At 38.2% G+C, this 21,950-nt stretch overlaps 2 protein-coding genes across 4 annotated transcripts; one reads left to right on the plus strand and one right to left on the minus strand.

The window, feature by feature from the left end:
- The first annotated feature begins 1,707 nt into the window (after positions 1 to 1,707).
- Positions 1,708 to 6,806, plus strand: drgx (dorsal root ganglia homeobox). Its single transcript, XM_039671768.2, has 7 exons — positions 1,708 to 1,950; positions 2,075 to 2,170; positions 2,658 to 2,758; positions 3,319 to 3,420; positions 5,085 to 5,254; positions 5,350 to 5,462; positions 5,733 to 6,806. Exons 2-7 carry the CDS (start codon positions 2,113 to 2,115, stop codon positions 6,050 to 6,052), a joined length of 864 nt encoding a protein of 287 aa, XP_039527702.2. The 5' UTR covers positions 1,708 to 1,950; positions 2,075 to 2,112; the 3' UTR covers positions 6,053 to 6,806.
- Positions 6,807 to 9,978: 3,172 nt separating this feature from the next.
- c11h10orf71 (chromosome 11 C10orf71 homolog) lies at positions 9,979 to 21,000 on the minus strand. 3 transcript variants are annotated; one of them, XM_089117110.1, is made up of 4 exons: positions 18,309 to 21,000; positions 17,389 to 18,218; positions 16,823 to 16,838; positions 9,979 to 16,313 (listed from the first exon to the last, which is right to left on the minus strand). In XM_089117110.1, exons 1-4 carry the CDS (start codon positions 20,998 to 21,000, stop codon positions 10,651 to 10,653), a joined length of 9,201 nt encoding a protein of 3,066 aa, XP_088973236.1. In that variant the 3' UTR covers positions 9,979 to 10,650. The 3 variants fall into 3 exon arrangements, with proteins under 3 accessions (XP_088973236.1, XP_088973235.1, XP_088973234.1); XM_089117109.1 differs by having other exon boundaries at positions 9,979 to 16,061; positions 16,611 to 16,829; positions 17,331 to 21,000; XM_089117108.1 differs by lacking the exon at positions 16,823 to 16,838 and having other exon boundaries at positions 9,979 to 16,315; positions 17,351 to 21,000.
- Positions 21,001 to 21,950: the final 950 nt, after the last annotated feature.

The following is a 21,950-nucleotide window of genomic DNA, read 5'->3' on the forward strand; positions in this document are numbered from 1 at the left end:
ATCTAGGAAATGTAATGCATCACTTGATGAGTCGGATGACGCACCACCTCACGAGGGCTTATCTGAGCTCATTTTGAAAAGAACAATGATTTTCTGTTGTTGCACATTAATCACAATGCCATGGGCTCTCGGGGACAGGGTTTTATTTCTTGTAAGTTAATGTGTCAGAAATTAGTGTTCGTCTTATATTGTTTGCCAGCGCGATTTAGTACACAACCAATGAAAAAAAAACCGACCTCTTCAATTGTATAATAATAATAATAATTAAATTGTGCTTTTGTGTAAATACTTTTCTCTTCAAACTATAGCAAATGAATCATTAAAATAACTAACTGCTTGTTTGAAACAATATAAAAGAAAACAACAGATTGAGTTTACGAATCATCCAACCTCATTAAAACTTTATTTGTTTATGTAGTCGTTAATGAGCTCTGAATAAAAAATATATATATTTTCATGATTTGCAATCACATTTTTTTCTTTTGTCAAATCAACTTAAATAATCAATGTAGTTCAGATAACATAATATCTCCTCCATTGTATTAACTAAATTTTTCCATTTCAATGAACTTAAAATTTTAAGGCAACCAGGTTACTTACGTTTTTTAATTAATCCAACAATATTTTTTACAAGTTACTTCGTTTGTAGTCTATTGACTCAAAGTTGTCTTTTTTAATGGTGGATATTTGTGCGCGAGATGTCATGTCGCTGACCGTGGTCCTGAAAGTTTTTCCTTTTCTTTTCTTGAGGCCTCGTGCGCACACAATTATTCCGTTAATTAAAAATTAAAAACAGCAATTGTTGACTAGCACGTGGTGCATTCTAAAGACAGCGCTTTATGACACTCGTTTCAGCTGGCACATATAATTCTTTAATACACTCACTCTCCTCTCTCCCATTCGTGAAAATCACTTGATCTATTGGTTTGCTCAATCTAAATATATCTCCGTTTCTTATAATAATACAAATGTCAGGAAGTTATACAGAGCTCATCCCCCAGTTTCCGATGCATTTTGACGATAACACCAACTTTATTTTCAGCAGTGCATAAATTAATTACACGCATTTAATAACTAAAATATCATTATATTCCCCTCTTAATATCATAAACGTTCTACGCCAGGGAAGCACTTAATAGTGCAGGGGGCCATAACAGGCTATTATCCTTGTGTAATGCTATTAGAGAACCAATTATGCACCATTACACTTGCTTTTTTGCCGTTTATGTGATTTCATCCAATACCGGCCAGCACTTCAAAATTTCAGCTGCTACTCGGAGCCTCATTTCCAGCAGCAGAGGAGCGGCGGTGTCTGCGCGCGGCGTCCCGCGTGCGTTTTAAAAGTAATTGAAAGGGTCCCGCTGCATATCATTTACGCGAGAGTGGGAAATAAATCCTTGGACCCCTTGCTGTGAACAAAATCAAAATTTGGACCTGCGAGCGCGCAGCCAGTGGATTCTCGTATAAAGTGGACCCCTAACCCATATAATGAGCAATTACTGGTCTGACATCCAATTTTAAATCCAAAAACAGTCATCTAGATTTTTAATATAAAAAGCAACTGTGTAAAAAAAAAGTGCATCGTGCTTTGTGCCAGTGTGTTCGTGATTTGGGAATATGCATGCATGCATCGAGCTAAAGTTACACCTTTGGAGTATAGTCTGATGCCTTTGGGGGGGTTTGACGTTTACCACCGCGTGCGCAATCCGTTTGGGCGCGGAGAACCTATCCAAATGTCCTGAAAACGAAAATGTGATTAATTGCAATTACGCGTGAGATTATAAAGGCGAGTGTTGTCATGCTCTAAACAGTCTCTAAGACATCTGGTCACTCCCTCCTTGTGTGCGCGAGAGCGGATACACTGGAGCGCTCAGTGATTGACTGTGGGAGTGCGATTGCTCTACTGAGGTTGAGACACGAGAATCGCGATTGCATCAAGACCAGCTATTGGTAGAGATGCTTTTTTAAACTTTATACACTTCAAATCGGTTGAAGAGAAGTATTAGTGTTGTTTAATGTTATTTTTTAAGACGCGGTAAGAGTGTTGACGTTTGACTATTTTTTTTCTATGCAGAGAGAAATATTCTCTCCACTCGCAAAACACCGGGAAACATGTTTTACTTTCACTGTCCTCCACAGTTAGAAGGAGAGTGCTGCAGGACCAATACATGTAAGTAGGCAGTGCTTAATTTATTCTGTAAGAATTGAGTTTTATGTACAATTTTAACTTTGTAATATTAAATATACAGGCCTGTATTAAAAACATAAATATTGAAACGCTTCTTTTTTTCGCCGTCTATTCTTTAGTAGGCTATGCATTAAATTACCCGATCAAATATAGTTAATAATCACCCTGTTTGTGTTTTGTTTGATGGTGTTTAATGTTGTGACCGAGAGCTTGACAGCCGCCCAGCTGAGACTTTTTGAGAACAGATGTTAGATGTCATGCTTTTCAACTGGCGTTTTGTTGGTCATGGTTTAATTGTGTAAAGTGAGACCATTCAGTTCTCTAGCAGATTATAATGAATTAACGGTTCCCTGTGAATAAGGCAACTGGGGGAAATCCTATTTTCATTATTATTTAGTGCTTTAAGAAAATGCATTTTTATATCCCAGAAATATAATTTTTAATAGTGTCGCGTTACTCTTTTAAACAGTGAACACAAGTGGGTTTGGGAATCACGCCTCTGGAGATTTTGATGACGGGTTTCTGCGCAGAAAACAACGCAGAAACAGGACAACCTTCACTTTACAACAGGTTAGTGATGACAAAATAGCTACCCCAGTGCAAAACAGACTGTCCTGATACTTATTTGCATTGTAATTTTGTTTTATAGTCCTGTTTTTACGAGGCATTCCGCGTGTAAAGTAAATGCACGTGAACATAGGGCTACATTAATATGACACCTTCATAATCTTTTGGAAGTAAACTTATAAGCAAACAATAAGAGCTTTTCCTTATTTATGCTTATCAATGTTGAATGACAATTGAAAAATGTAGGCTAAAAGACGTAAGAAAAGGCCGATGAAGAGCAGCCTGGCCTACAGCTAATGTAAAAAATGTTTTCATTAGAGCAGCACCTTTTTTATCCATTTAAATTGTCGCAATTATTCCTTCATTTTAATCAGTAAATACAACGTTTTAACCACTTTGCCAACACTTTAATTTAACTTTAAAAAAAATAAGGCAACAGTTTTGGTGCGTGTTTTACCCATGAAAAAGCATTCTCAGCGAACGCAAAGAAAATCAGATATTTCTTTCTGAATTATAAAGCATGCATTTAAGCAATAATGCCAACTAAAATGTTTCACACACAGCTGGAGGCTTTGGAGGCTGTTTTTGCACAGACCCACTATCCAGACGTGTTTACTCGAGAAGAGCTGGCGATGAAAATCAACTTAACAGAGGCTCGTGTTCAGGTGAGACACTTTTCACAATTGACCCGATCCAGAGATACACGAGAAATAGCCTACATCACGTGGAAGCGCTCAGACTCAGAGCACCTTTGGCCGAAGAAAGTAAATGAAGCCACTCTGTCATTTCTGTGATGCGCTTTAATAACATCAACATAATGTGGAATATTAGATTAGGTTGATTAATCGGTCATTCATAATTAACTAGTGGTAATGTTCTACACTAATTTGCCCTCGTCTCTAAGGTCTAAAATTGCTAAGATGCACTGCCATTTCCGCGTTTCAGCAAATGGAGAGAGGGTGCAGTGCTTTTTGAAGAAGACAAACGTCCAGAGAAGGACGATTCTTCTAAAGCGCTCGCGCACCTGAAACCGTCGATTTCATATTCTGAGGGCCTGGCAAAAACATCCGCCGTAATATCAAGTTGGCCAAGTGTAATTGCATTCAATGTGTCTGTATGTAATTTCCTGCATTCCAGATTTGCTTTTGGGTTTTCCTTCTGAGCTCAGATCTAATTGTAGGAAATATAATAGTTTCCCTTTTGTTCCCCAGGGTCATCTTACTATCGCTTAAAACCAATGACTGCGACACGATAATGGAATTCGCAGCTGTAAATTAGGGATTGTAAACAAATTATTTCTCTCTAATCGGATTACCCGATTCCTATTATTAAATCTGAACATGAATCGGTCGCAGCATGCAGGGATATTAAACTTACATTATTATTAGGAAATAAATGTTCTGTTTTGTTGTATAGCCATAGTGGGCGCCCACCGTTTTTAAAGTGTCAATTGGCTTGTGCTGCATTAAGAACAAACTGCAAATTGAGATTAATGGTGCAATTATCGAGCATTCAGTGCTGGGGGGATCATGACTTCTAGCTGGAAGGTGCAAGGGTGAGATAATGTTGCCACAATTACATTGTGAATATTGTTGTCCTGCCAGTAAACTGTTGTGTCATATTATGTGGAGAGAGCGGCTATATGTGTGTGGCGTTTTGTTTGTTCACATCATTGTACCTTTGCACAATGCTGGCCAGGCGGTGGAGATATGGCTGCATTATGCAACCTTTCCCATTCAAATATGATTAATGCGTTAGAGAGCACAGACTTAATCGAATCTGATGTTGTCAAACAATCACTAAATAGAGAAATAAACGACTTCATCATGGTTCTCTCTCAGAAGCAGGGAGACTGTCAGTAGGAAGTCATTAAAAAATGATAATGAAAAATTGCTCAATTAAATGTTGTTATAGGCAATGACCTTCATTCAATTAACATACAAGAACTTCACTGCATATGCTCAGCAGTTGTGTTTGTGAAGTTTGACATAAGTCACTGGCTTGTTAGATCCTGCAGCACATTTCAGAAATGAGCATTTTATGCAAATAATAATATTTTTTTAAAATGTATGCAGCTAACAATTAATATGAATCATTAAAGGGATAGCATACCAAAAAAAGGAACATTTTGGCATTATTTATTCACCCTCATGCTGCACTTTTTTTCTTCTTTTTGAACACAAAAGGATATCTTTCCACAGAAGAAATATGTAGGTTTGAAATAACATGGAAGTGAGTAAAATGAGAACAGAGTTATATTTATTTTTTAATCAAGCTAAAAGAGAGGAAAATTTGAATCATCGTTTTTTCTCTCTCTCTTTTTCTTTAGGTGTGGTTTCAAAACCGGAGGGCAAAGTGGAGAAAAACGGAGAGAGGAACTTCGGACCAGGAGGGAGGCAAAGAGCAAATGAGTGAAGGTGCACCTCCTGCAAGAAACCTCAACCAGTCTCCTGTTGACCATGGCCGAAATAAGAAAGAACCAATGGAACTACAGCAAAAGTGTGTAGATCGTCCAATCAAATGCGACGTTTACAAATGATATTTGTTTGCTTTTCAAAAGAGATGTAATGCCAAATTCTTTCCTTTATGCCCAGTATCAATAGAGTCGTGGGTTCAGGCGGACCTTTTTTCCCATCTTGTCTGCCAGGGACTCTGCTGAACACAGCCACTTATGCACAAGCCCTGTCACAAGTGGCAACTTTAAAAGGTGAGATCCAGGATCTACTAGATGTCATCATGTCATGAAAACATGCACAAATGTATAAGATAGTTTTTATTTGTATTACTTTTTTTTCTGAAACTCATGTGGGTGAAAATGCAACATATTTACTGTGTGTTGTTGACTAGATAGATAGATAGATTAGATTGTCACATTAAATTGTTTTGTTACATATGCAGTGTGAAATAAAACATATTTAGAATGATAAAGGACATTGACTGCCCCATTATGACACATTATTCCGGTCAACCTCATTAGGAAGTCCATTGTGTTCCTGCTGTGTGCCTGACCCAATGGGCCTCTCCTTCCTGCCACCATATGGGTGCCAGAGTAATCGGACAGCCAGTGTCGCGGCCCTGCGGATGAAGGCCAGGGAACACTCAGAGGCCGTTCTTCAGTCAGCTAACCTGCTGGGCGCCGGGTCTACAACAGGCCCAGGAGTCGGTCTGGGACAAAGCACTGTTTCTGCAGGAGGAAGCGATTCCAGTCCTGCCACCGGCACCTCAAAGGTTACATCGTTACGAAGAACTCCAGACAAGCATCTGCACTGCCAAAAGGAGGGTCCAGATAAGAAATGAGGGAATCTTGGTTGTTGTTTAATTTTTCCTTATTGGAGGACACACTTTGGATGAAGGATTTATAATCAGACATTGAATGCCTGCTGCCTCTTTTTTGAGAGCACTGACATACCCTGGACAGGACGGTGTTAAGTGCAATCCCTTATTGTGCATTTTGTGTTTGTATGTGTCAAACTAATAATTCAATTGTAATTTTTCCTCTTCTCGTTCACTTTTACTCACGATTCTTGACGTTGTTTTGCCCTGTTCGGGTCTGTGTGGGCGCCTGGCGCTGCAATTCGGGTTTCAGTGGTGGAATGACTTTTGAACATGCTGCGTGGCATATGAAAACTCCCTGGTTGCTAATGTGAACATTTCATGATTTTTCACAACCCACTTTGATGTTTGACTTGTGTACTGTGAAGTCAGGTGATGATAGACAGTCTGCATTGTGTCAAGATATATGCCATGCTGAAACTATAAATGTACTAATGTGAAATAATATATGTAAGATTATATCAAGGACAGAACTGTATATTAAGTGGTTTGTCATGTTTTATGATATGATCAGGGTAACTCTTACTCATGCTGATGCGATGACAACTGACACCTCTCTTGTCATCACATCTGTACCTCCATGATAGACTGCAAGAGTCCACACACTGGTCCTGTTTTGACATGTTCTGCAAAACAATTAAAACATGTAGGCAATCATGTACATCTCCTGTTGCCTATTGCTCACACCATCTGGCTATGATCAATTATTAATAAGTTCTCAAGCGGTAGGGCTGCAAAAATGGAAGCAGCGGTTGGTCTTATTATTTATTTACTTCAAAGTACATTGTGACTTTCTCATATCACATAGCTATTTTACATGCTTCCCATGATGACAAAGATGTGATGGGTGCTAATTATTACATTATGCATTGAATAAATAACAAGGCCCTGTTGTCACATGGTTTAGTCATGCCGCTTAAATTCTTTTAATTTTCTTTAATAGCAAAAAGACAAATAAACAATGCTATTTTAGAACATCAGTGCAATTATATGAACCATCAAATTGGTATTAAAAGGAAATGCAAGTACTTGTTTTCAAAGAAACATAGCTGTGATATTGAAAAAAAAAAGAGCTACTTAGATTAAGGACACTTGACAGTGCTACCTTTGAAAAGGGGCTGGAGTTGGACTGATTAAATTCTTGTCCTTGAGGATTTTCAGGAAATTACTTTGATAGTCAATAACACAATTGAGTAAACTGCAAGCACATTAGCATTAATAATTGATGTTGAATTATGTATTATCACAAAGTAGTGATTTAATTATTCATGATGTGACACCCTGGTGACAAAGCAGAGCCAGTTAATGTCAAAAGTCCTGCCTGATGAAACAGTGCAGAATGGTATTTGCGTTTTTATGGTGACACAATAATACACTTTGCTCGAAATGTGTGACAATATGACAATAACTGAAAATGAGAATATTTTAATGTGTACAAATAAGGCTAAGTATGAACAGGCAATATTATTAATTAGCTAGTGACGGCATCTTTCCATATAATAAGTAGAATTCCTATTAAACATGACATTAAGTGACACAATAAACAGATTTACTGAATCTACAACAAAATATAGGCTACTGAAAATAATACGTTCTCCATACTTAGATTGAATTAAAATTGGATTAACTATAGCAAATACTAAATAAATATGACATCTCATAATAAGTCTAAATTTAAATATTAGATCAGAAGGCGCTCTAAAAATTTCGTTAGGCCTACGCAAAGTAGCGAAAAAGCAGCTAAGATCACGTGACACCAGTAAAGTCTTACGTTATGACCATTTCTTGAAATCAAAACGAAGCTTACGGACCACATTTCATTGTTTTTTTTTTGTTTGTTTTTTTTTTTATTTTATTGATCTTAGCTCAAACAAAAAGATTACCTGGTCCAGCTCACAACACATCAGGCCTAAGCAGTCTCAAACAGGTAAAGACAATGTGCTGCTGAATTCTGTCTTCACAGCACCCTCTAGATCGATATTTTTGTCTAAATTTATCCCATCATCTGCATGGACGGGAGGGCTGATGGCTGACTGACGGACACGTTTTCACCAATCTGCTTATAAGATAAGTATTAATGTCTACTTTTTTTACTTATTCTTTAACGTAGAGATTTAAATATAAATATTTACCTAAAATATTAAGTCTAATGTATTTAAGATGTAGTAATGTGCTTAAATGCCTGCATATTAATCTAAATGTTTTAAAATGCCGTTTTTTTCTTAGCGGTGTTGATATAGTTCCTATTGTATTCTATGTTGAAGGGCTTGTCCTTATTTTTAATAAACACTATTTATTTACATGTCCGGGGCTGGGCAAGTGGGCATGCTGCTCATTCTAGACAGCTTTTGATTGGACGTTCAGGATGAGTCATTAATATTTTTACTCTTTTTTTATTTTTATATAAATTTAAATAGAAATGTATATAAATACGTTTTATATTTTCCCGTAACAGAAAAACTGTGAATTTAAAATGACGCAAATCTTTAACTCGTAGTATGCGTTTTTTATTGGTCAATTGAGTAATGAACCATTTATATTATTTGGCCATTTGTGGATGTGGAAGAAGTTGAGGAGTGTGTTCATCTAATCCTGTGGATTGAAGTGCAAATTATGTTGTATTAAATATATTAATTGATGAAATATGGTGTATTTATTTTTTTACTAGTTAAGTAGTCCATGGGGAATTTTGAAATTGGGTTTAATGATATCCATCATGAACAACCTTGCAATGATTAAAATGTGAACTTGTGAATGCTAGGCAAGATGTGGTTATAGCGATCACAGTTTTCTTGATTCTAAACCTAAAATAGTTTGCTGCTCATACATGACCTGTAATCCTCTGTATGCTTCTCTCAGCCAATAGAAATTATATAATTGCACATTGCAACGGCTGATAAAGATGTCTCAACTTTGAGAAAACCCAACTCAGGGGGAAAATCAATTTAGACACAGTTGCTGTTGTTAATCTTTTTTTTTCTTTTCCAAAATGAATTCTCGCACAGCAAGCAACCCGAAAAACAAATAGCCTGTGATGGTTTTAAGTAATTTAGAGTTATTGTAGTAGTATTTTTAGAAGATTGTTCGTAACATTCATTGCACGTGGATTATTGATTATTCAGTGCAGTAATTCATTCTATTATGAGAAGCATTGTTACATCAAATTAACTGGAGAGAGGCCAAGCAAGCCTTAAAAACCCCAAACTAAACTAAATAATAACACAAATCATTTGTTTCAAATTCCGTTTGAATGAAGTTAATGAGTTCTTTTGTTGCATTAATGATACATTGTCAGTGAAGTCATTTCCAAACTCCAGTGCTCCAGTTGTTTGAGAAATGGGCTTCCTGCATAGGTCAAGATACGGTCAACATCTGTGCAGTTATCACAGCTGCCCGCACTTAAGTAAAAAAGAGATCAATAAGTCTGAGAAAGTTAAGACAGAAATATTGTTAATGGATCTGATGACGCTCAAATATTTTCTTACTTGGTGCTGAATATTTCTTATGCCCACTGGAATTAGTAGTTTCACAGAACGTAAAAGATAAATAATAATAAATAAATAATTATCAGACATATGTTTAGAGATATGTTGGTATATATAACTGACTGATTTACAAGGGAATATACCGGTAGTTTGTACATACAAAGTGCCATGCACCCTATGTCCACTAGAGTGGTCTATTGTGCAGATACTGAAATCACTCAAACCCACAAATATATCAGTCTAGAGCCATGAAGCTCGTTCTCATCAAGTTTGTTACATCACTCAGATAATACCTTCATTTTTTAACGCGTTATCTTTTTAATGGGTTCTAGGTGAGGACACAGCAGCCAGGCACAACATTTTGATTTCAAATCTTTCTTTAATGATGATGAAATGAGCTCCTGAAAGACTGTAAAAGTAGTAGGCATTGCAAGTAGTTGTTTATAAGGCAATCATTTCATAGTCATACATCATCAACCATGGCAAGGTAAAGAAGACAGACCACTAATATGCAACCTGCCAAAGCACATCAAGGGAAAAGTTGGCACTTTTTGGCACAAGTAGGCTATTTCGTTTTATCTCTACAAAACTTCATAGTGTACAATTTTCATGCATATTGTGGGTCGACTGGAAAATCTGATTAAATAAACGTAGCTTTAAGTTTATTTTGATAAAATGCTCAGTGAAGGTTCTGGCTGGGTCTGAGGATGATAGCATTTAGCACTAAAGGGTTATAGTCACTTCAGAAATGTACTTCCCTTGAATGTACTGGTCTTTGTTGTATTATAAAAAAGTACACTGCAAAATAATTTTTAGCTTAACATAACTCATTGGAATGCTTCACAGTTCTTCCCTTGACTTTTTCTGACAATAAAGAGTCCCTGCCCGGGCTCTTTGCGCTTACCTTAGCTACAAAACACAGTTTAACAGCAATCCTTAAATACAAATCAAAAACAGTTTTAAGAACTTTTTTAACTTATTTAAAAGTCACAGTTAAATAGCTTAGATATACAGTCATGTAACTAGATTTGTGTACAAACAAACAGTATTTACCTAATATCTAAACAACTTTACTCGTCACGTGCTCTCCATTGCAAAGTCCTCTAATTCACTGATAGTTATAATATCCGTGTGTCTTTCATTGGTGTTAATGCTGTTTTCCACATTCTGCGGATAAACATTCTGTCTCCACAGTTCGCTACCTGTCTCAAGCATATCTTGTTCGTCTGTTAACCCAGCCGGTGTTGACATTTCGGACGATGACCTCAAGGGTGGTAATGAAGACGCAGCCATTGGCAGAAATCCACGATACAGCATGTAGGGAGCGTTTAACATCTCTACTGGTGCTGACTGCGTTAGAGCACCTTGAGACCTCTGACGGACATTCAACTGTACGTATTTACCAGTTTCTGGGTCATAAAATGTCTTTGTCTTAACCGGTAATGGTACGTCCACCATAAAGTACTGCCCTGAGTTTGGGTCTTGCAAAAGCTTTCTTTGAGTCATGGGGAAAGGTTGGGCTACTACACTGTGTGTTGGGTGGGTGTAATTTGGCTGGATGTCATACTGTGAAAGAGGAGGTGAGGCTTGTACCGCTGGATGTGTTGACAGTGTGTCCGAAGGTGAAGAGGGCATTTCGGCGACATCTCTGATTGATTTGGACTCTAGCTGTTCTTGGTTTTCAGGCGGCATCTTGGGGGTATCTGCCTTTTTCATACGCCTCGTTGCGAGTCTTTGTGCTCGTCGAAGAGCTTTTTCAGATTTGGGGGGCACCGTTGGAGGTTTACCCAGTGGCCTCATATCGCTACAGGCTGATTCGGGCCTTTCATAGCAGGCCGACTCTGGTCGTTCATAGCAGGCAGATGCAGGCCTTTGGTAGTTGTCTCTGTAGGTTTCTTTCCTAGGCATGAAGGCCAAACTTATGTCAGACAATTCTGTGAGGCTTGCTGTACAGTTGTCCATATCCTCTGACATTGTGCTGATGACAGAATGAGTTTCTTCTTCATCAAAAAGTTGGCTTCGTCTCTGATGGCTCTTTGATTGTTTTGTTGTGTATTCTGCTGAGGAGAAATTGTTGTGCGTTGTCTCTTTTACTTTGTGGGGCCGATGGACAGCAATAGCTGGTTCATGTAAGACTGGAGGGTTAGCGGACTGTTTTGGGAGAATTTCATCTTCTTTCTCTGAACCGCTCAAGTGTTCCTTTGGTGAGCCAACCCTGAAGTCATCAGAGAATGACCTGTGAAAGAGGGGTTTGACGGTTTTGGTCACAGAAGACGTTCTCATGGTATTATCCTTCACTCTGAACATGTTGGGTTTCCCCATCGCTGGAGAAGAAGAGTTGGATCGCGGTCCTGTCGTATGAACTTTACCATAGTCTGTTGGACTTTGCAAAAACAGTCTATCTTCCTTTTTCTCTTCCTCTGAGTCTTTGTTTTGAGACATTTTGAAACTTGGAGGAGGTGGTTCAATTGTTTCCTTTGGCTTTAGTTCAGTGTCAAGAGCATTTACTGTGTAATATTGTAGTTCTTCCATTTCCTCTCCAGGTGTTGATGTCATATTTATTTGGTTGTGTGCCAGTTTTACAGTGCTAGACGAAGGCAAGTTTGCAAGGGATTCTTGCCTTCCAGAATGAGAAATATTGCCCTTTTCAGTTGTTTTGTCATGAGTAAGTCTTACTCTGCTTATTGTACCTTCGGCTTGCAATGGTACAGTATTTGTACCTTTGGGATTTTTGGGTTGATACAATTTAGGTATTTCTCCTCTATTTGGATGCTCCAGGAAAGCTGGTTTAGTGTTTGATTCCTTGTGGTTTGGTAAAGCCCTCAGTTGGGTGCCCATTGATGTGGCTCCACCTTGTGAACCTGAAGCTACCAATGATATAGGTTTTGCTTGAGCTGTACTCATGCTGGGATTCAATTGATTGTGATTTTGTGAAAAGGTCTCTTTTACTGTTTGTTTATTCAATTGCGATTTCTCCTCTGAAATTATCTCTCTTTTAGTCTCTCCCCCTGTATCTGGCACATTTACTTGTGAATCTTTATGAATTATTAAAACCGACTGATCATAGAAGTCTAGTTTGGGGAATATATCATTCTCTTTTGTATCGTCTTCAGCAGCGATAACTTTCAATCTAGCATAGTCTGCGATAGCGGATATTTCAGGTCTAGTCCCCTTGTTGTTCCTTTGTGTAGCCTCTGATTTGGATACTATACCTTCTTTATTTGTGTTCTGTTGATTTAACTGAGAATTATCTTGAGAATTACTATAACTTGCGCTTCCTTTTGTTTCGGGGACAAAACTTCTCCCTGGCTGAGATTGGTTTGTATTAGTCCATTCAGCCTGTTTTGTCTCCGTAGCTTCAACGTTTCTTTCTTTCTTCCCTCTGAAACTGTTTCTGTTTTCATTAACTTTCAAATCACCATTATTTTGTTCAACCAGACTCAATACAGGGTCTTCTTTCTTTCTTTTGTCACTGTTCAGTGTAGGTTGTTTATTATCATATATATTTATCTCTTGTTTCCAAACTGGTCCTTGACTGGCCTTTTCTGATTCACTTGGACCATTTTTCTTAGGTGGTGTGATTTCTTTTCCAACACCACATGTGAGTTTTGGTGTCGTTTCACTGGTACCTTTCAATTTATCCACAGTTTTGGGTTCATTTTGGGCTGTAGGGGTCTTCAATGGTAACGTCTTTTGCCCTGTAAAGTCTTTTTCACTCACACGGTCAGTCACGACAGCTGCTTTCTTTCCATTCAGATGTTCCCTCTTTATCACTTCATGTTGGTTTTTGTGGCTTGCCATGAATTCTTTATTTGATGATACTTCCTCTGTAGACACGTTTATGTCCTCTAAGTTATTTTTTGGGACTTCAAAAGAGGCCTGGTCTTGTTTTACAACAATACACACATCCTCACCAATACTGCTGACTTTATCCTTATAATTACTAACATCTGTGGCAGCGCCATCTTTTAAAACCATCTTCTTCCTGTTTGTAACTTCATTACTCGTTTTAAATTCAACTTGTAACTTTTCTTGTGCCTTCTTTTCCCTCAAATCCCCCTTTCCATTATTTTGCAGAGTTGGGGCATCTTTGTTTGAAACAGACCCTTGTTTCATAACTATTATAGAATCCTCTTGTTTTGTCTCATGTGTAGTTTTCTGAACGTTTAAGTTAAGTGTTTCTCTTCCATTTAATGTATTCTTTTGCGGCATAAATGTATCAGTATGATTAAACATTTTGTCTTCACCTTCCACCATTTGAGGCTTCTTTTTAGGTTTTATCCATCCAGGAAATGTAATTTCTGTGAGTTGGTTGTTTGCCATGGATTCGTTAGAAATGGGTGCCTTAACAACTTCAGTATCTGTTGCTCTTCTTGATTCACTCATTATTGCAGGTTGTTTAGCAGTCAGGAATGCATTCTCAGGTTTCTTTGGGGACTTTCTAGAATTAGATGCATCATCAATAGTGTTTCCTTTCATCCTCAGACTTTGCGTTTTCTCAGTGTTTCCCATTTGCTCTTCAACTTTCTTTTCCTTTGACTGAATATAATTTCTCCTACTTTGCATTGATGGGTCAATATTATGAGTATCTTGATCTTGTTGTTCAACATTTTCTAAGTCTTTTGCCATTAGGGCGGCATCTCTTGTAGAATGAACAAGTTTTGGTATATCGTTTCCTGTAATCTGTTGCTTTTCAGCCATGTTGTTGGAACAAGTTATTGAAGGGATATCCTGTTGTGCTTGTTTGATTTCGCTCTCATTCTCTTTTAAAGGTTGACTTGTAATGGATTCCTGTGGAATGGGTGCATGTCTTGTGTCATCTAGATGTGTTTGTGTGTCATCTAAGCTTTTCTCTTTGGATGCCAGAGGTTTGTTGATTCCATGTTTTATTGTTTTCTGTGAATGGTGAGTTCCAGTCTCCTCCTTTTCTTTTCTCTCTCTCTCATCCTGCATATGTTTTGATGGGAGATGAACCGGATCTCTTACTGAAAGCCCATATTTAACTAAGAGATCCTCATATGATGTACTGATTCTTCCCATGACACTTGACTTATCCGTGGTTGCAGGCGGTTCACATTTTCCAATCTTGTCTTCTTTTTCTTCAATGTTTGAAGACACTTTAGTCTGTGTCTGAACGTCATCATGCAGATTTTCTGCTTTGTCATTTTTAATATGAAAGCTTTTATCCTTCACACATCTCTTAGTTTCATCAGAACTCACTTCATCTAGTTTTCTTGTGTTTTGTTGATTATCAATATGAGAGTTACTTGACACACAAATACTGTAGATCATAGGTTCATCATCTGAAGGTGCTTCTGTTTTTCTTGACACGCAGATACTGTAAATCATGGGTTCCTCTGCAGGCTCATTTTTGCTAGGTGTAAGAATGGTGATGTTTGATATATCTGCTGAATATTTTTCAATCTGTGTTGAAACAGGCTGTCCATTGTTCTTTTGATTTGCACCCTCATCTACTAATAATTTATGCTGGGAGAAAACATTTGGTTGTAGTTTGTCTTCTGCTGCTTTTTGGGGTTCGGAATTGCCCGGATTAACTTCTTGAGACTCTTTTGTGGACTTGAAAAACTCTTTGTTTTTCTCAAGAGATATATCTAATGGTCTTGGAAATCCTTGTTCTTTTTGTTTTGGACTTGCACTTTCTGTTTTTTTCTCTCTGGGTTGACTGTTCTTTACTGCTTCTGAATCGTTTCTTATTCTTGTCATACTCTGATGGCTCCTGGGGAGTTCATTATTGTCAAATGAGAGCAGAGTCTTTGTATTTTTATCATCTTGATGAAATTCTTCTTGCTGACAGCTTTCTTTTGCTTTATCTGATGCTATTTGTGTTAGTGATTGTTTATTTGTTCCTGGTTTTGACTGACTCTCCATCATTTGGTTTGCAGAGGTAGTTTCCACAGCTTTTACTTGTGAAATATTATTTTGTTGCTTAGCCAAGTCATTTTCCTTTGTTGTAATGTTTTTTTCATTATTAAAAGGTTTCAGTGTTTCTGGCTCCCAGGTTCTTTGTGGGGCTGGATTATTTGCTGGTACAGAGTTGATTCTGACCATATTTTCTGTTGATGATGCCTCTGAATCTGAACTGTCCCCAGAATTATGTTTGTAGGTTCTATTTAAAAGCTTCTCTGCATCTGCAATCAATGTATTTGTTTGAAGGTTTGAGGTGAGCTCTGATTTGGCAGGTTCCATTAGTCGTTTAGAAGGTGGAATTCCATTTTTAAACTTCATGTCACTTGATGAGGATGTCAGTTGACTAGCTGTAATCACGGAGCTATTTTTAATTGGTTCATCTTTAGACTGCTCCACAGTAATCTTACTTTTATGATGTACATTAGGTTCCTCTGTGTTTCTGTCCAATCCCAAGAGAGAATTTTTCTTCAAACTGCTGTTCGATTTTGTTGTCTCCGTGCTTGTAACTTGTAAGTCTTTTTTGGTTTGATCAGCAGGTTTAGTCATAGCTTTTTCAGAACCTGAAGTATGCTGACGTCCATACAGATTTTCTTTCTGATCATGCTGAATTGTTTGTTTTTCATTAAGGATTGCTGGTGGATTATGGGAAATGGAGTTTTCTTTCTTGATTGCTGCTGTCAAATGACCGGACATCAACTCACTTGGTGACATTTCATGTCTCTGCTTTTCAGATACCTTGTTAGTGTTTACATCCTTTGGTGAGATTCGGGATGGCTGGTAGTTTTTCTGGACATCATTTTTTAGATTTGCCGCTCTTTCTGCAGTAAACATTTCTTTCTTCATCTCTTTATCATCTGCTGGATGTTTGTAATTTTGCCTTTCTATTGCCAAATGTTTATGTTTTATGTTCTCGCCCTTCTGTTCCAATACTGCTTTCTGATTATCTTCAAAATGAAGAGGTTGTTTTTCCATTGATGGTGGAGATCCATTCTTGGGATGATCATTGTATGTTTTAATGTGTTCATTGTTCTGGGTAACACTGGAATAGGTGATATCTGGCACGTCTTTTTTGGTTTGATCAGCAGGTTTATTCATAGCTTTTTCAGAACAAGTATACTGAAGTCCATACATATTTTCTTTCTGATCATGCTGAATTGTTTGTTTTTCATTAAGGATTGCTGGTGGATTATGGGGAGTGGAGTTTTCTTTCTTGACTGCTGCTGTCAAATGACCGGACATCAACTTAGTTGGTGACATTTCATGTCTCTGCTTTTCAGATTCCTTGTTAGTGTTTACATCCTTTGGTGAGATTTGCGATAACTGGTAGTTTTTCTGGACTTCATTTTTTATATTTTCTGCTCTTTCTGGAGTAAACGTTTCTTTCTTCATCTCTTTATCATCTGCTGGATGTTTGTCATTCTGCCTTTCTAAAGCCAAATGTCTCAGTTTTACGTTCTCGCTCTTCTTTTCCAATACTGCTTTCTGACTATCTTCAAAATGATAAGATGGATGTTTTTCCATCGATGGCGGAGATACATTCTTGGGATGATCGTTGTGTGTTTTAATTTGTTCTTTTTTCTGGGTAACACTGGAATAAGTGATATCTGGTAAGTCTTTTTTGGTTTGATCAGCAGGTTTAGTCATAGCTTTTTCAGAACAAGTATCCTGACGTCCATACAGATTTTCTTTCTGATCATGCTGAATTGTTTGTTTTTCATTAAGGATTAATGGTGGATTATGGGGAGTGGACTTTTCTTTCTTGACTGCTGCTGTCAAATGACTGGACATCAACTCACTTGGTGACATTTCATGTCTCTGCTTTTCAGATTCCTTGTTGATTGGGGATGGCTGGTAGTTTTTCTGGACATCATTTTTTATATCTGCCACTCTGTCTGGAGTAAACATTTCTTCCTTCATCTCTTTATCATCTGCTGGATGTTTGTCATTCTGCCTTTCTATAGCCAAATGTTTATGTTTTACGTTCTCGCCCTTCTTTTCCAATACTGCTTTCTGATTATCTTCAAAATGATAAGATGTTTGTTTTTCCAATGATGGCGGAGATCCATTCTTGGGATGATCATTGTGTGTTTTAAATTGTTCTTTGTTCTGGGTAACACTGGAATAAGTGATATCTTGAAACAAGTGATTCAGCTTGTCTGCTGTGATTTCCTTCTTAACAGAGTGACCTTCTTGACCATCGCTATTGATATTCATGCTTGTTTTTGTTGTATTTCTTGCAAGAATGCCTTGTTTGGCAAGTCCCTTTTCTTTAATGGCAGATATTTCCTTTTGAGCATGTGCTTTCAATTTCGACGTCAGTATTTCTTGTTTGCTTTGGCCTCTTTCCTTGTAAGAAAACACTTTTGTTGTGACCTTGTCAGGATCTTTAATCATTATTCTGTCTTTTCTGTCATTGTTAATATTTGTTTCATTTGTATTGTGGAAATCCTTTCTTATATAGCCAGGTGATGGACTTGTGACATCCTGCACTTTGTAGCCTTGTTGTTCTTGCTCTTTTACAGGCTCTGAAATGGTTAGTTTATCAGCTGTGTCATATTTAATTTGATTTTGTGAGTGTTCTGATTTAGCCAAAACAAATGTATTATCCTTTACTCTCCTTGCTTGCTCATTATCTCTAATGGCAAGAATATCATTGATGCTGAACCTGTTTTCTTGTTTAGTTGTATTATTTTTATCTGAGGTGTCAATTGGTACGACTGTAGGATTCCATGCACCGTTGTTGTTGTTGGAAAACTCATTATGGTTTATGTGTTGGGTACTTGATGATGTATTGGACATTTTATAACTCCGTGCAACAGTTTGTTCCATCATCTCTGGTTGTTTTAGTGTCCATGCTACACTTTCCTTAGTGTGCCTATCTTCACTTGTCGATGCAATGTGCCACTGTTTGTTAGGCTCATACTTATATGGCTGATGTGAGTACAATCCTTCATTCTTTTGACCTTTATGGTCTTGTAAAGGTGCACTCTGATCAAATGTATTTTGCGTTGCCATGCTGTTAGAAGATGCCATTGGCTCAAGATCATTGTTGACATTGAAGCTTTGTAAACCACAATAGACTTCCTTTAGAGGGGATGTTTTATTCTGGAGAATGTTTCTTGATATTCCATATGATTCAGTAGGCTTTGGAAATGTGTTTAATTGTTTGTCATGTACAGATTTATCACTGTAAGGTGTTTTCCTGGGTGATATTGTCTCTTCCTCCTTTGCAAGTCGACCGAGTTTTATGTCTTCATTGACTTTTTGCATATACGTTTCCTTTCGGACAGAATAACTGTCATTGGCAGAGTATTGCTTGGCGGTTGCCTTCCTCTGTTTGTCCATCTCAATCAGAGCTGCTATTTCTCCTCCGAATGGCCGTGATTCCGATCTTCCATTTGTTTCCTTGACAGAACCAATGTGGTCCCAAGAACATCTTTCTTTAATGGCCTCATTTTGGCTATATTCAATACATGGTTTTCTTCCAAAGTCCTTTCTTTGTTTTAGATCATTTTCACTCATGTTATCACTCTGACCGTATCTCTCTGATGTCTGAACAGGCAGAGAATGTGTCGGTGGGTAAGCCTTTGGAAGCATATTTGCTATTTCTGGCCTAGCAGGACTAAAAGTACCGTTGAGATCTTTTAATTGACCTTCTGAAGTCAGAGAGCTTTTACTTTGTGCTGAAAGATTGTGTGTTGAGAGCTCTGTGTTAGCCAGCGGATCTCTGCTGTGAGGATGACCTTCTGAACTTCCACGGAACGATTTGTAATTAGCGACTCCATCCTGAATTTGAGGTAACATTAATGTCAAATTATCATATGATCCAAAGCCATCTGTATAATCTTTAGGGGTGATGGGGGCTGCACTGGGCTCTCGGATTAGGTTACATGAGGCCCGTGAATCCGTTCCAATAAAATTCTCCTGAGCCGTTTCTTGGGATACAAGAATATCCGAAAATCTGGATTCACGGCCCTCCAGCCTAGAGGTCTGCTTATGTCGATCTGTTATTTCTTGCCCTTTGAATCTAGTTGGACTGTATGTACTCTTGACTCTTTTTCGGTTGTCTTTGAGGTTAAATAGCAAACCTGAAGCTTTGGATTTGTAGCTGTCACGCAGATGTTTGAAATCAGTCTGAAGTTTAGGGTCAGTTTCACCCTGAGAGGAATAATCAGAAACAGAAGGAGTGTGTGCAAACTGCAGTATCTCAGACGTCTCTGTTTCTTGTCTTGTGTGAATAACCGGTGTGAGGAGCTGAGTGATGTTGAATGGCGTCACACTGCTAGGCACCGTGCTCTCGACCACTAACTCGTGCGTAACTTTGTTGCTGCTAAACAAATTCGAATCCGGCCTGCATGTTCTCTCATTAGAAGGTGAGACTGTGGAAGGTCGGTTGCCTGGAAGTTTGTTCCTTACAAAGTTATTGTTTTTCTTCCAAGGTGGATAGTTGGAAGCCATCTCAGATTCACACCTCTTCTCAATCGCTGAGGCTTTCTGGACGACCGTGGACCTGGAACGTTGACTGACCACAACGTCCTGAATGTGTCTCTGATTGAAGAGTCGACTTTCGCACGGAGAGTTAGGAATTCTATTGTTGTCTTTCAGCTCTTTGTACATGGGAGAATCGTACCACCTTGGGAATTCACTAGGTGACATAAACCCTGACACATTCGTACTTTCAAAGGGGAACCTGTTGTACTCTTCCCATAGCTGGAAGGGACTGAATTCGCTATGGAAAAAACAGTTTGTGGAGTTCAATTCTTTGATCTTTCTTTTTGAAGAATTCATCAGGACTTTTGTGTCCATTTTTGCCACCGCGGCAGCCACGTCGGATGTGTAAAAATGGTTTCTGTAAGACTGAAAGGGGCCTGACTTAATATTGTGATGTCCTGAGAACTGAGAGAGTTCTCTCTGGATGGTTAGCAGAGCTGATCTGTCCCATGATTCACTGTCAAAGTCTCTATAGCTATCCCTTGCCAGATTAGCGTCACATGTCCCACTCTCATGGTAACACTCCCCTGAACTAAAGGCTTTGATTAGAGACGACACTCTGGATGTGCTCCTGCTCTGCTGCCACGTCACCTCCTTGGAGCCATTGTTCATATAAGACAAGCCTCCCTCCATAAAAGCCTGTTCCTGATGGGTTACATCGGTGTAAGAATGCTGGAATGTTGAGGCCATCTTGGACTGTTCTTCTGGCTCCCCTGAATCCTGAATTCTGTATGAAAATGTCTCCTGGGAGACTATCTTTTGCTGGGTTTCCTCCACAAAAGCATCATGTCGTTCGGTCGGAGACGAGGGGAATTCCGAGTCATTGTAAATGGCCTCCTCTCCAATGCACAGGCTCCTGAAGGCACGGTCGGTGAGGTTGCTCACCTCCCTGTCCGTGTCATCCATAAAGCTGCCGCTGCTGGATGTGTCACTGAAGCCAGCTGAGAATTTGTGGTGGCCCTGCATGCTTCCCCGCTGGTCTGTGTGGCGCTTTTCCAGGGAGCTCATTTCACACTCTTACACTCATGGACAGGTCACAGTTGTCCCTGTCAGTCTTGGAGATGGCTGACGCAGAGTGTCTTGCATTTAAGTAGTTCACCTTCTAAAAGGTGATCAAAATACCTTCCTTTCCTGCAAGAGTAGCAGAAAGGTCATAAACTTGTAGTTCACTGCAGTTGTAGTTCAACAAAGTTCTCGCAAATCACACTGCTATTGCTGAGTTATTCAGATGTCTAGTGCACAATTGACATTTTATAAAGTATGACATCTAAACCGTTGAGCTCCACCTTGCATACTGCACATTCATATCACGTGAAGTATATTTAGAGAAGGAAACTGCTTTCAATTCTTACACAGGATCACAAAAAATTAACCTTCTCTGACACTTGCTTACATGCACATGGCTTTCATATGGTAGTATTGGTAGAATTATAAAGCATTTGGTTAAAGCATAACCATGGAGGTTGAGGAGATTCGCCCTTCCATTATTATTATTATCCAATATTGAATCGTTTGGCCTTTATATGTTTTAAAGTTAATTGTAAACATTTTTGATTTTCCATATTACAACAAAAGGCATACAATGTTTATTACAGTTGTGATAATTAAAAAATAAGATCTTCAAATATTTAAGCTTCTTATGCAGAGCAAGATTCAGTACAACAAATGCAATTACAATTATTTCTAGATGCTTTGTTAATTCTGGGGAATAGCTATAAATACCCCCTATTATTATGGTTACAAATTTAAACACGCAAGTAAAAAATAAATTCCCCTGATGCTTTGAAAATTGCAAGACATTTTAGCATGAATAACTTTTGAATACCCTTTGCTTTTTGTTGATCTAGTATATTGATAAAGTATAGGTCTTGTAGATTATATATATATATATATATATACACATACACATTATTAATCACTTGCTGGGATGTTTGTGTTTGTCTGAATGATTAAAAATA

The sequence above is a fragment of the Pimephales promelas genome, chromosome 11 (genome assembly GCF_988280905.1).
Source record: "Pimephales promelas chromosome 11, fPimPro1.hap1.1, whole genome shotgun sequence".
NCBI classification, from domain to species: Eukaryota; Metazoa; Chordata; class Actinopteri; order Cypriniformes; family Leuciscidae; genus Pimephales; species Pimephales promelas.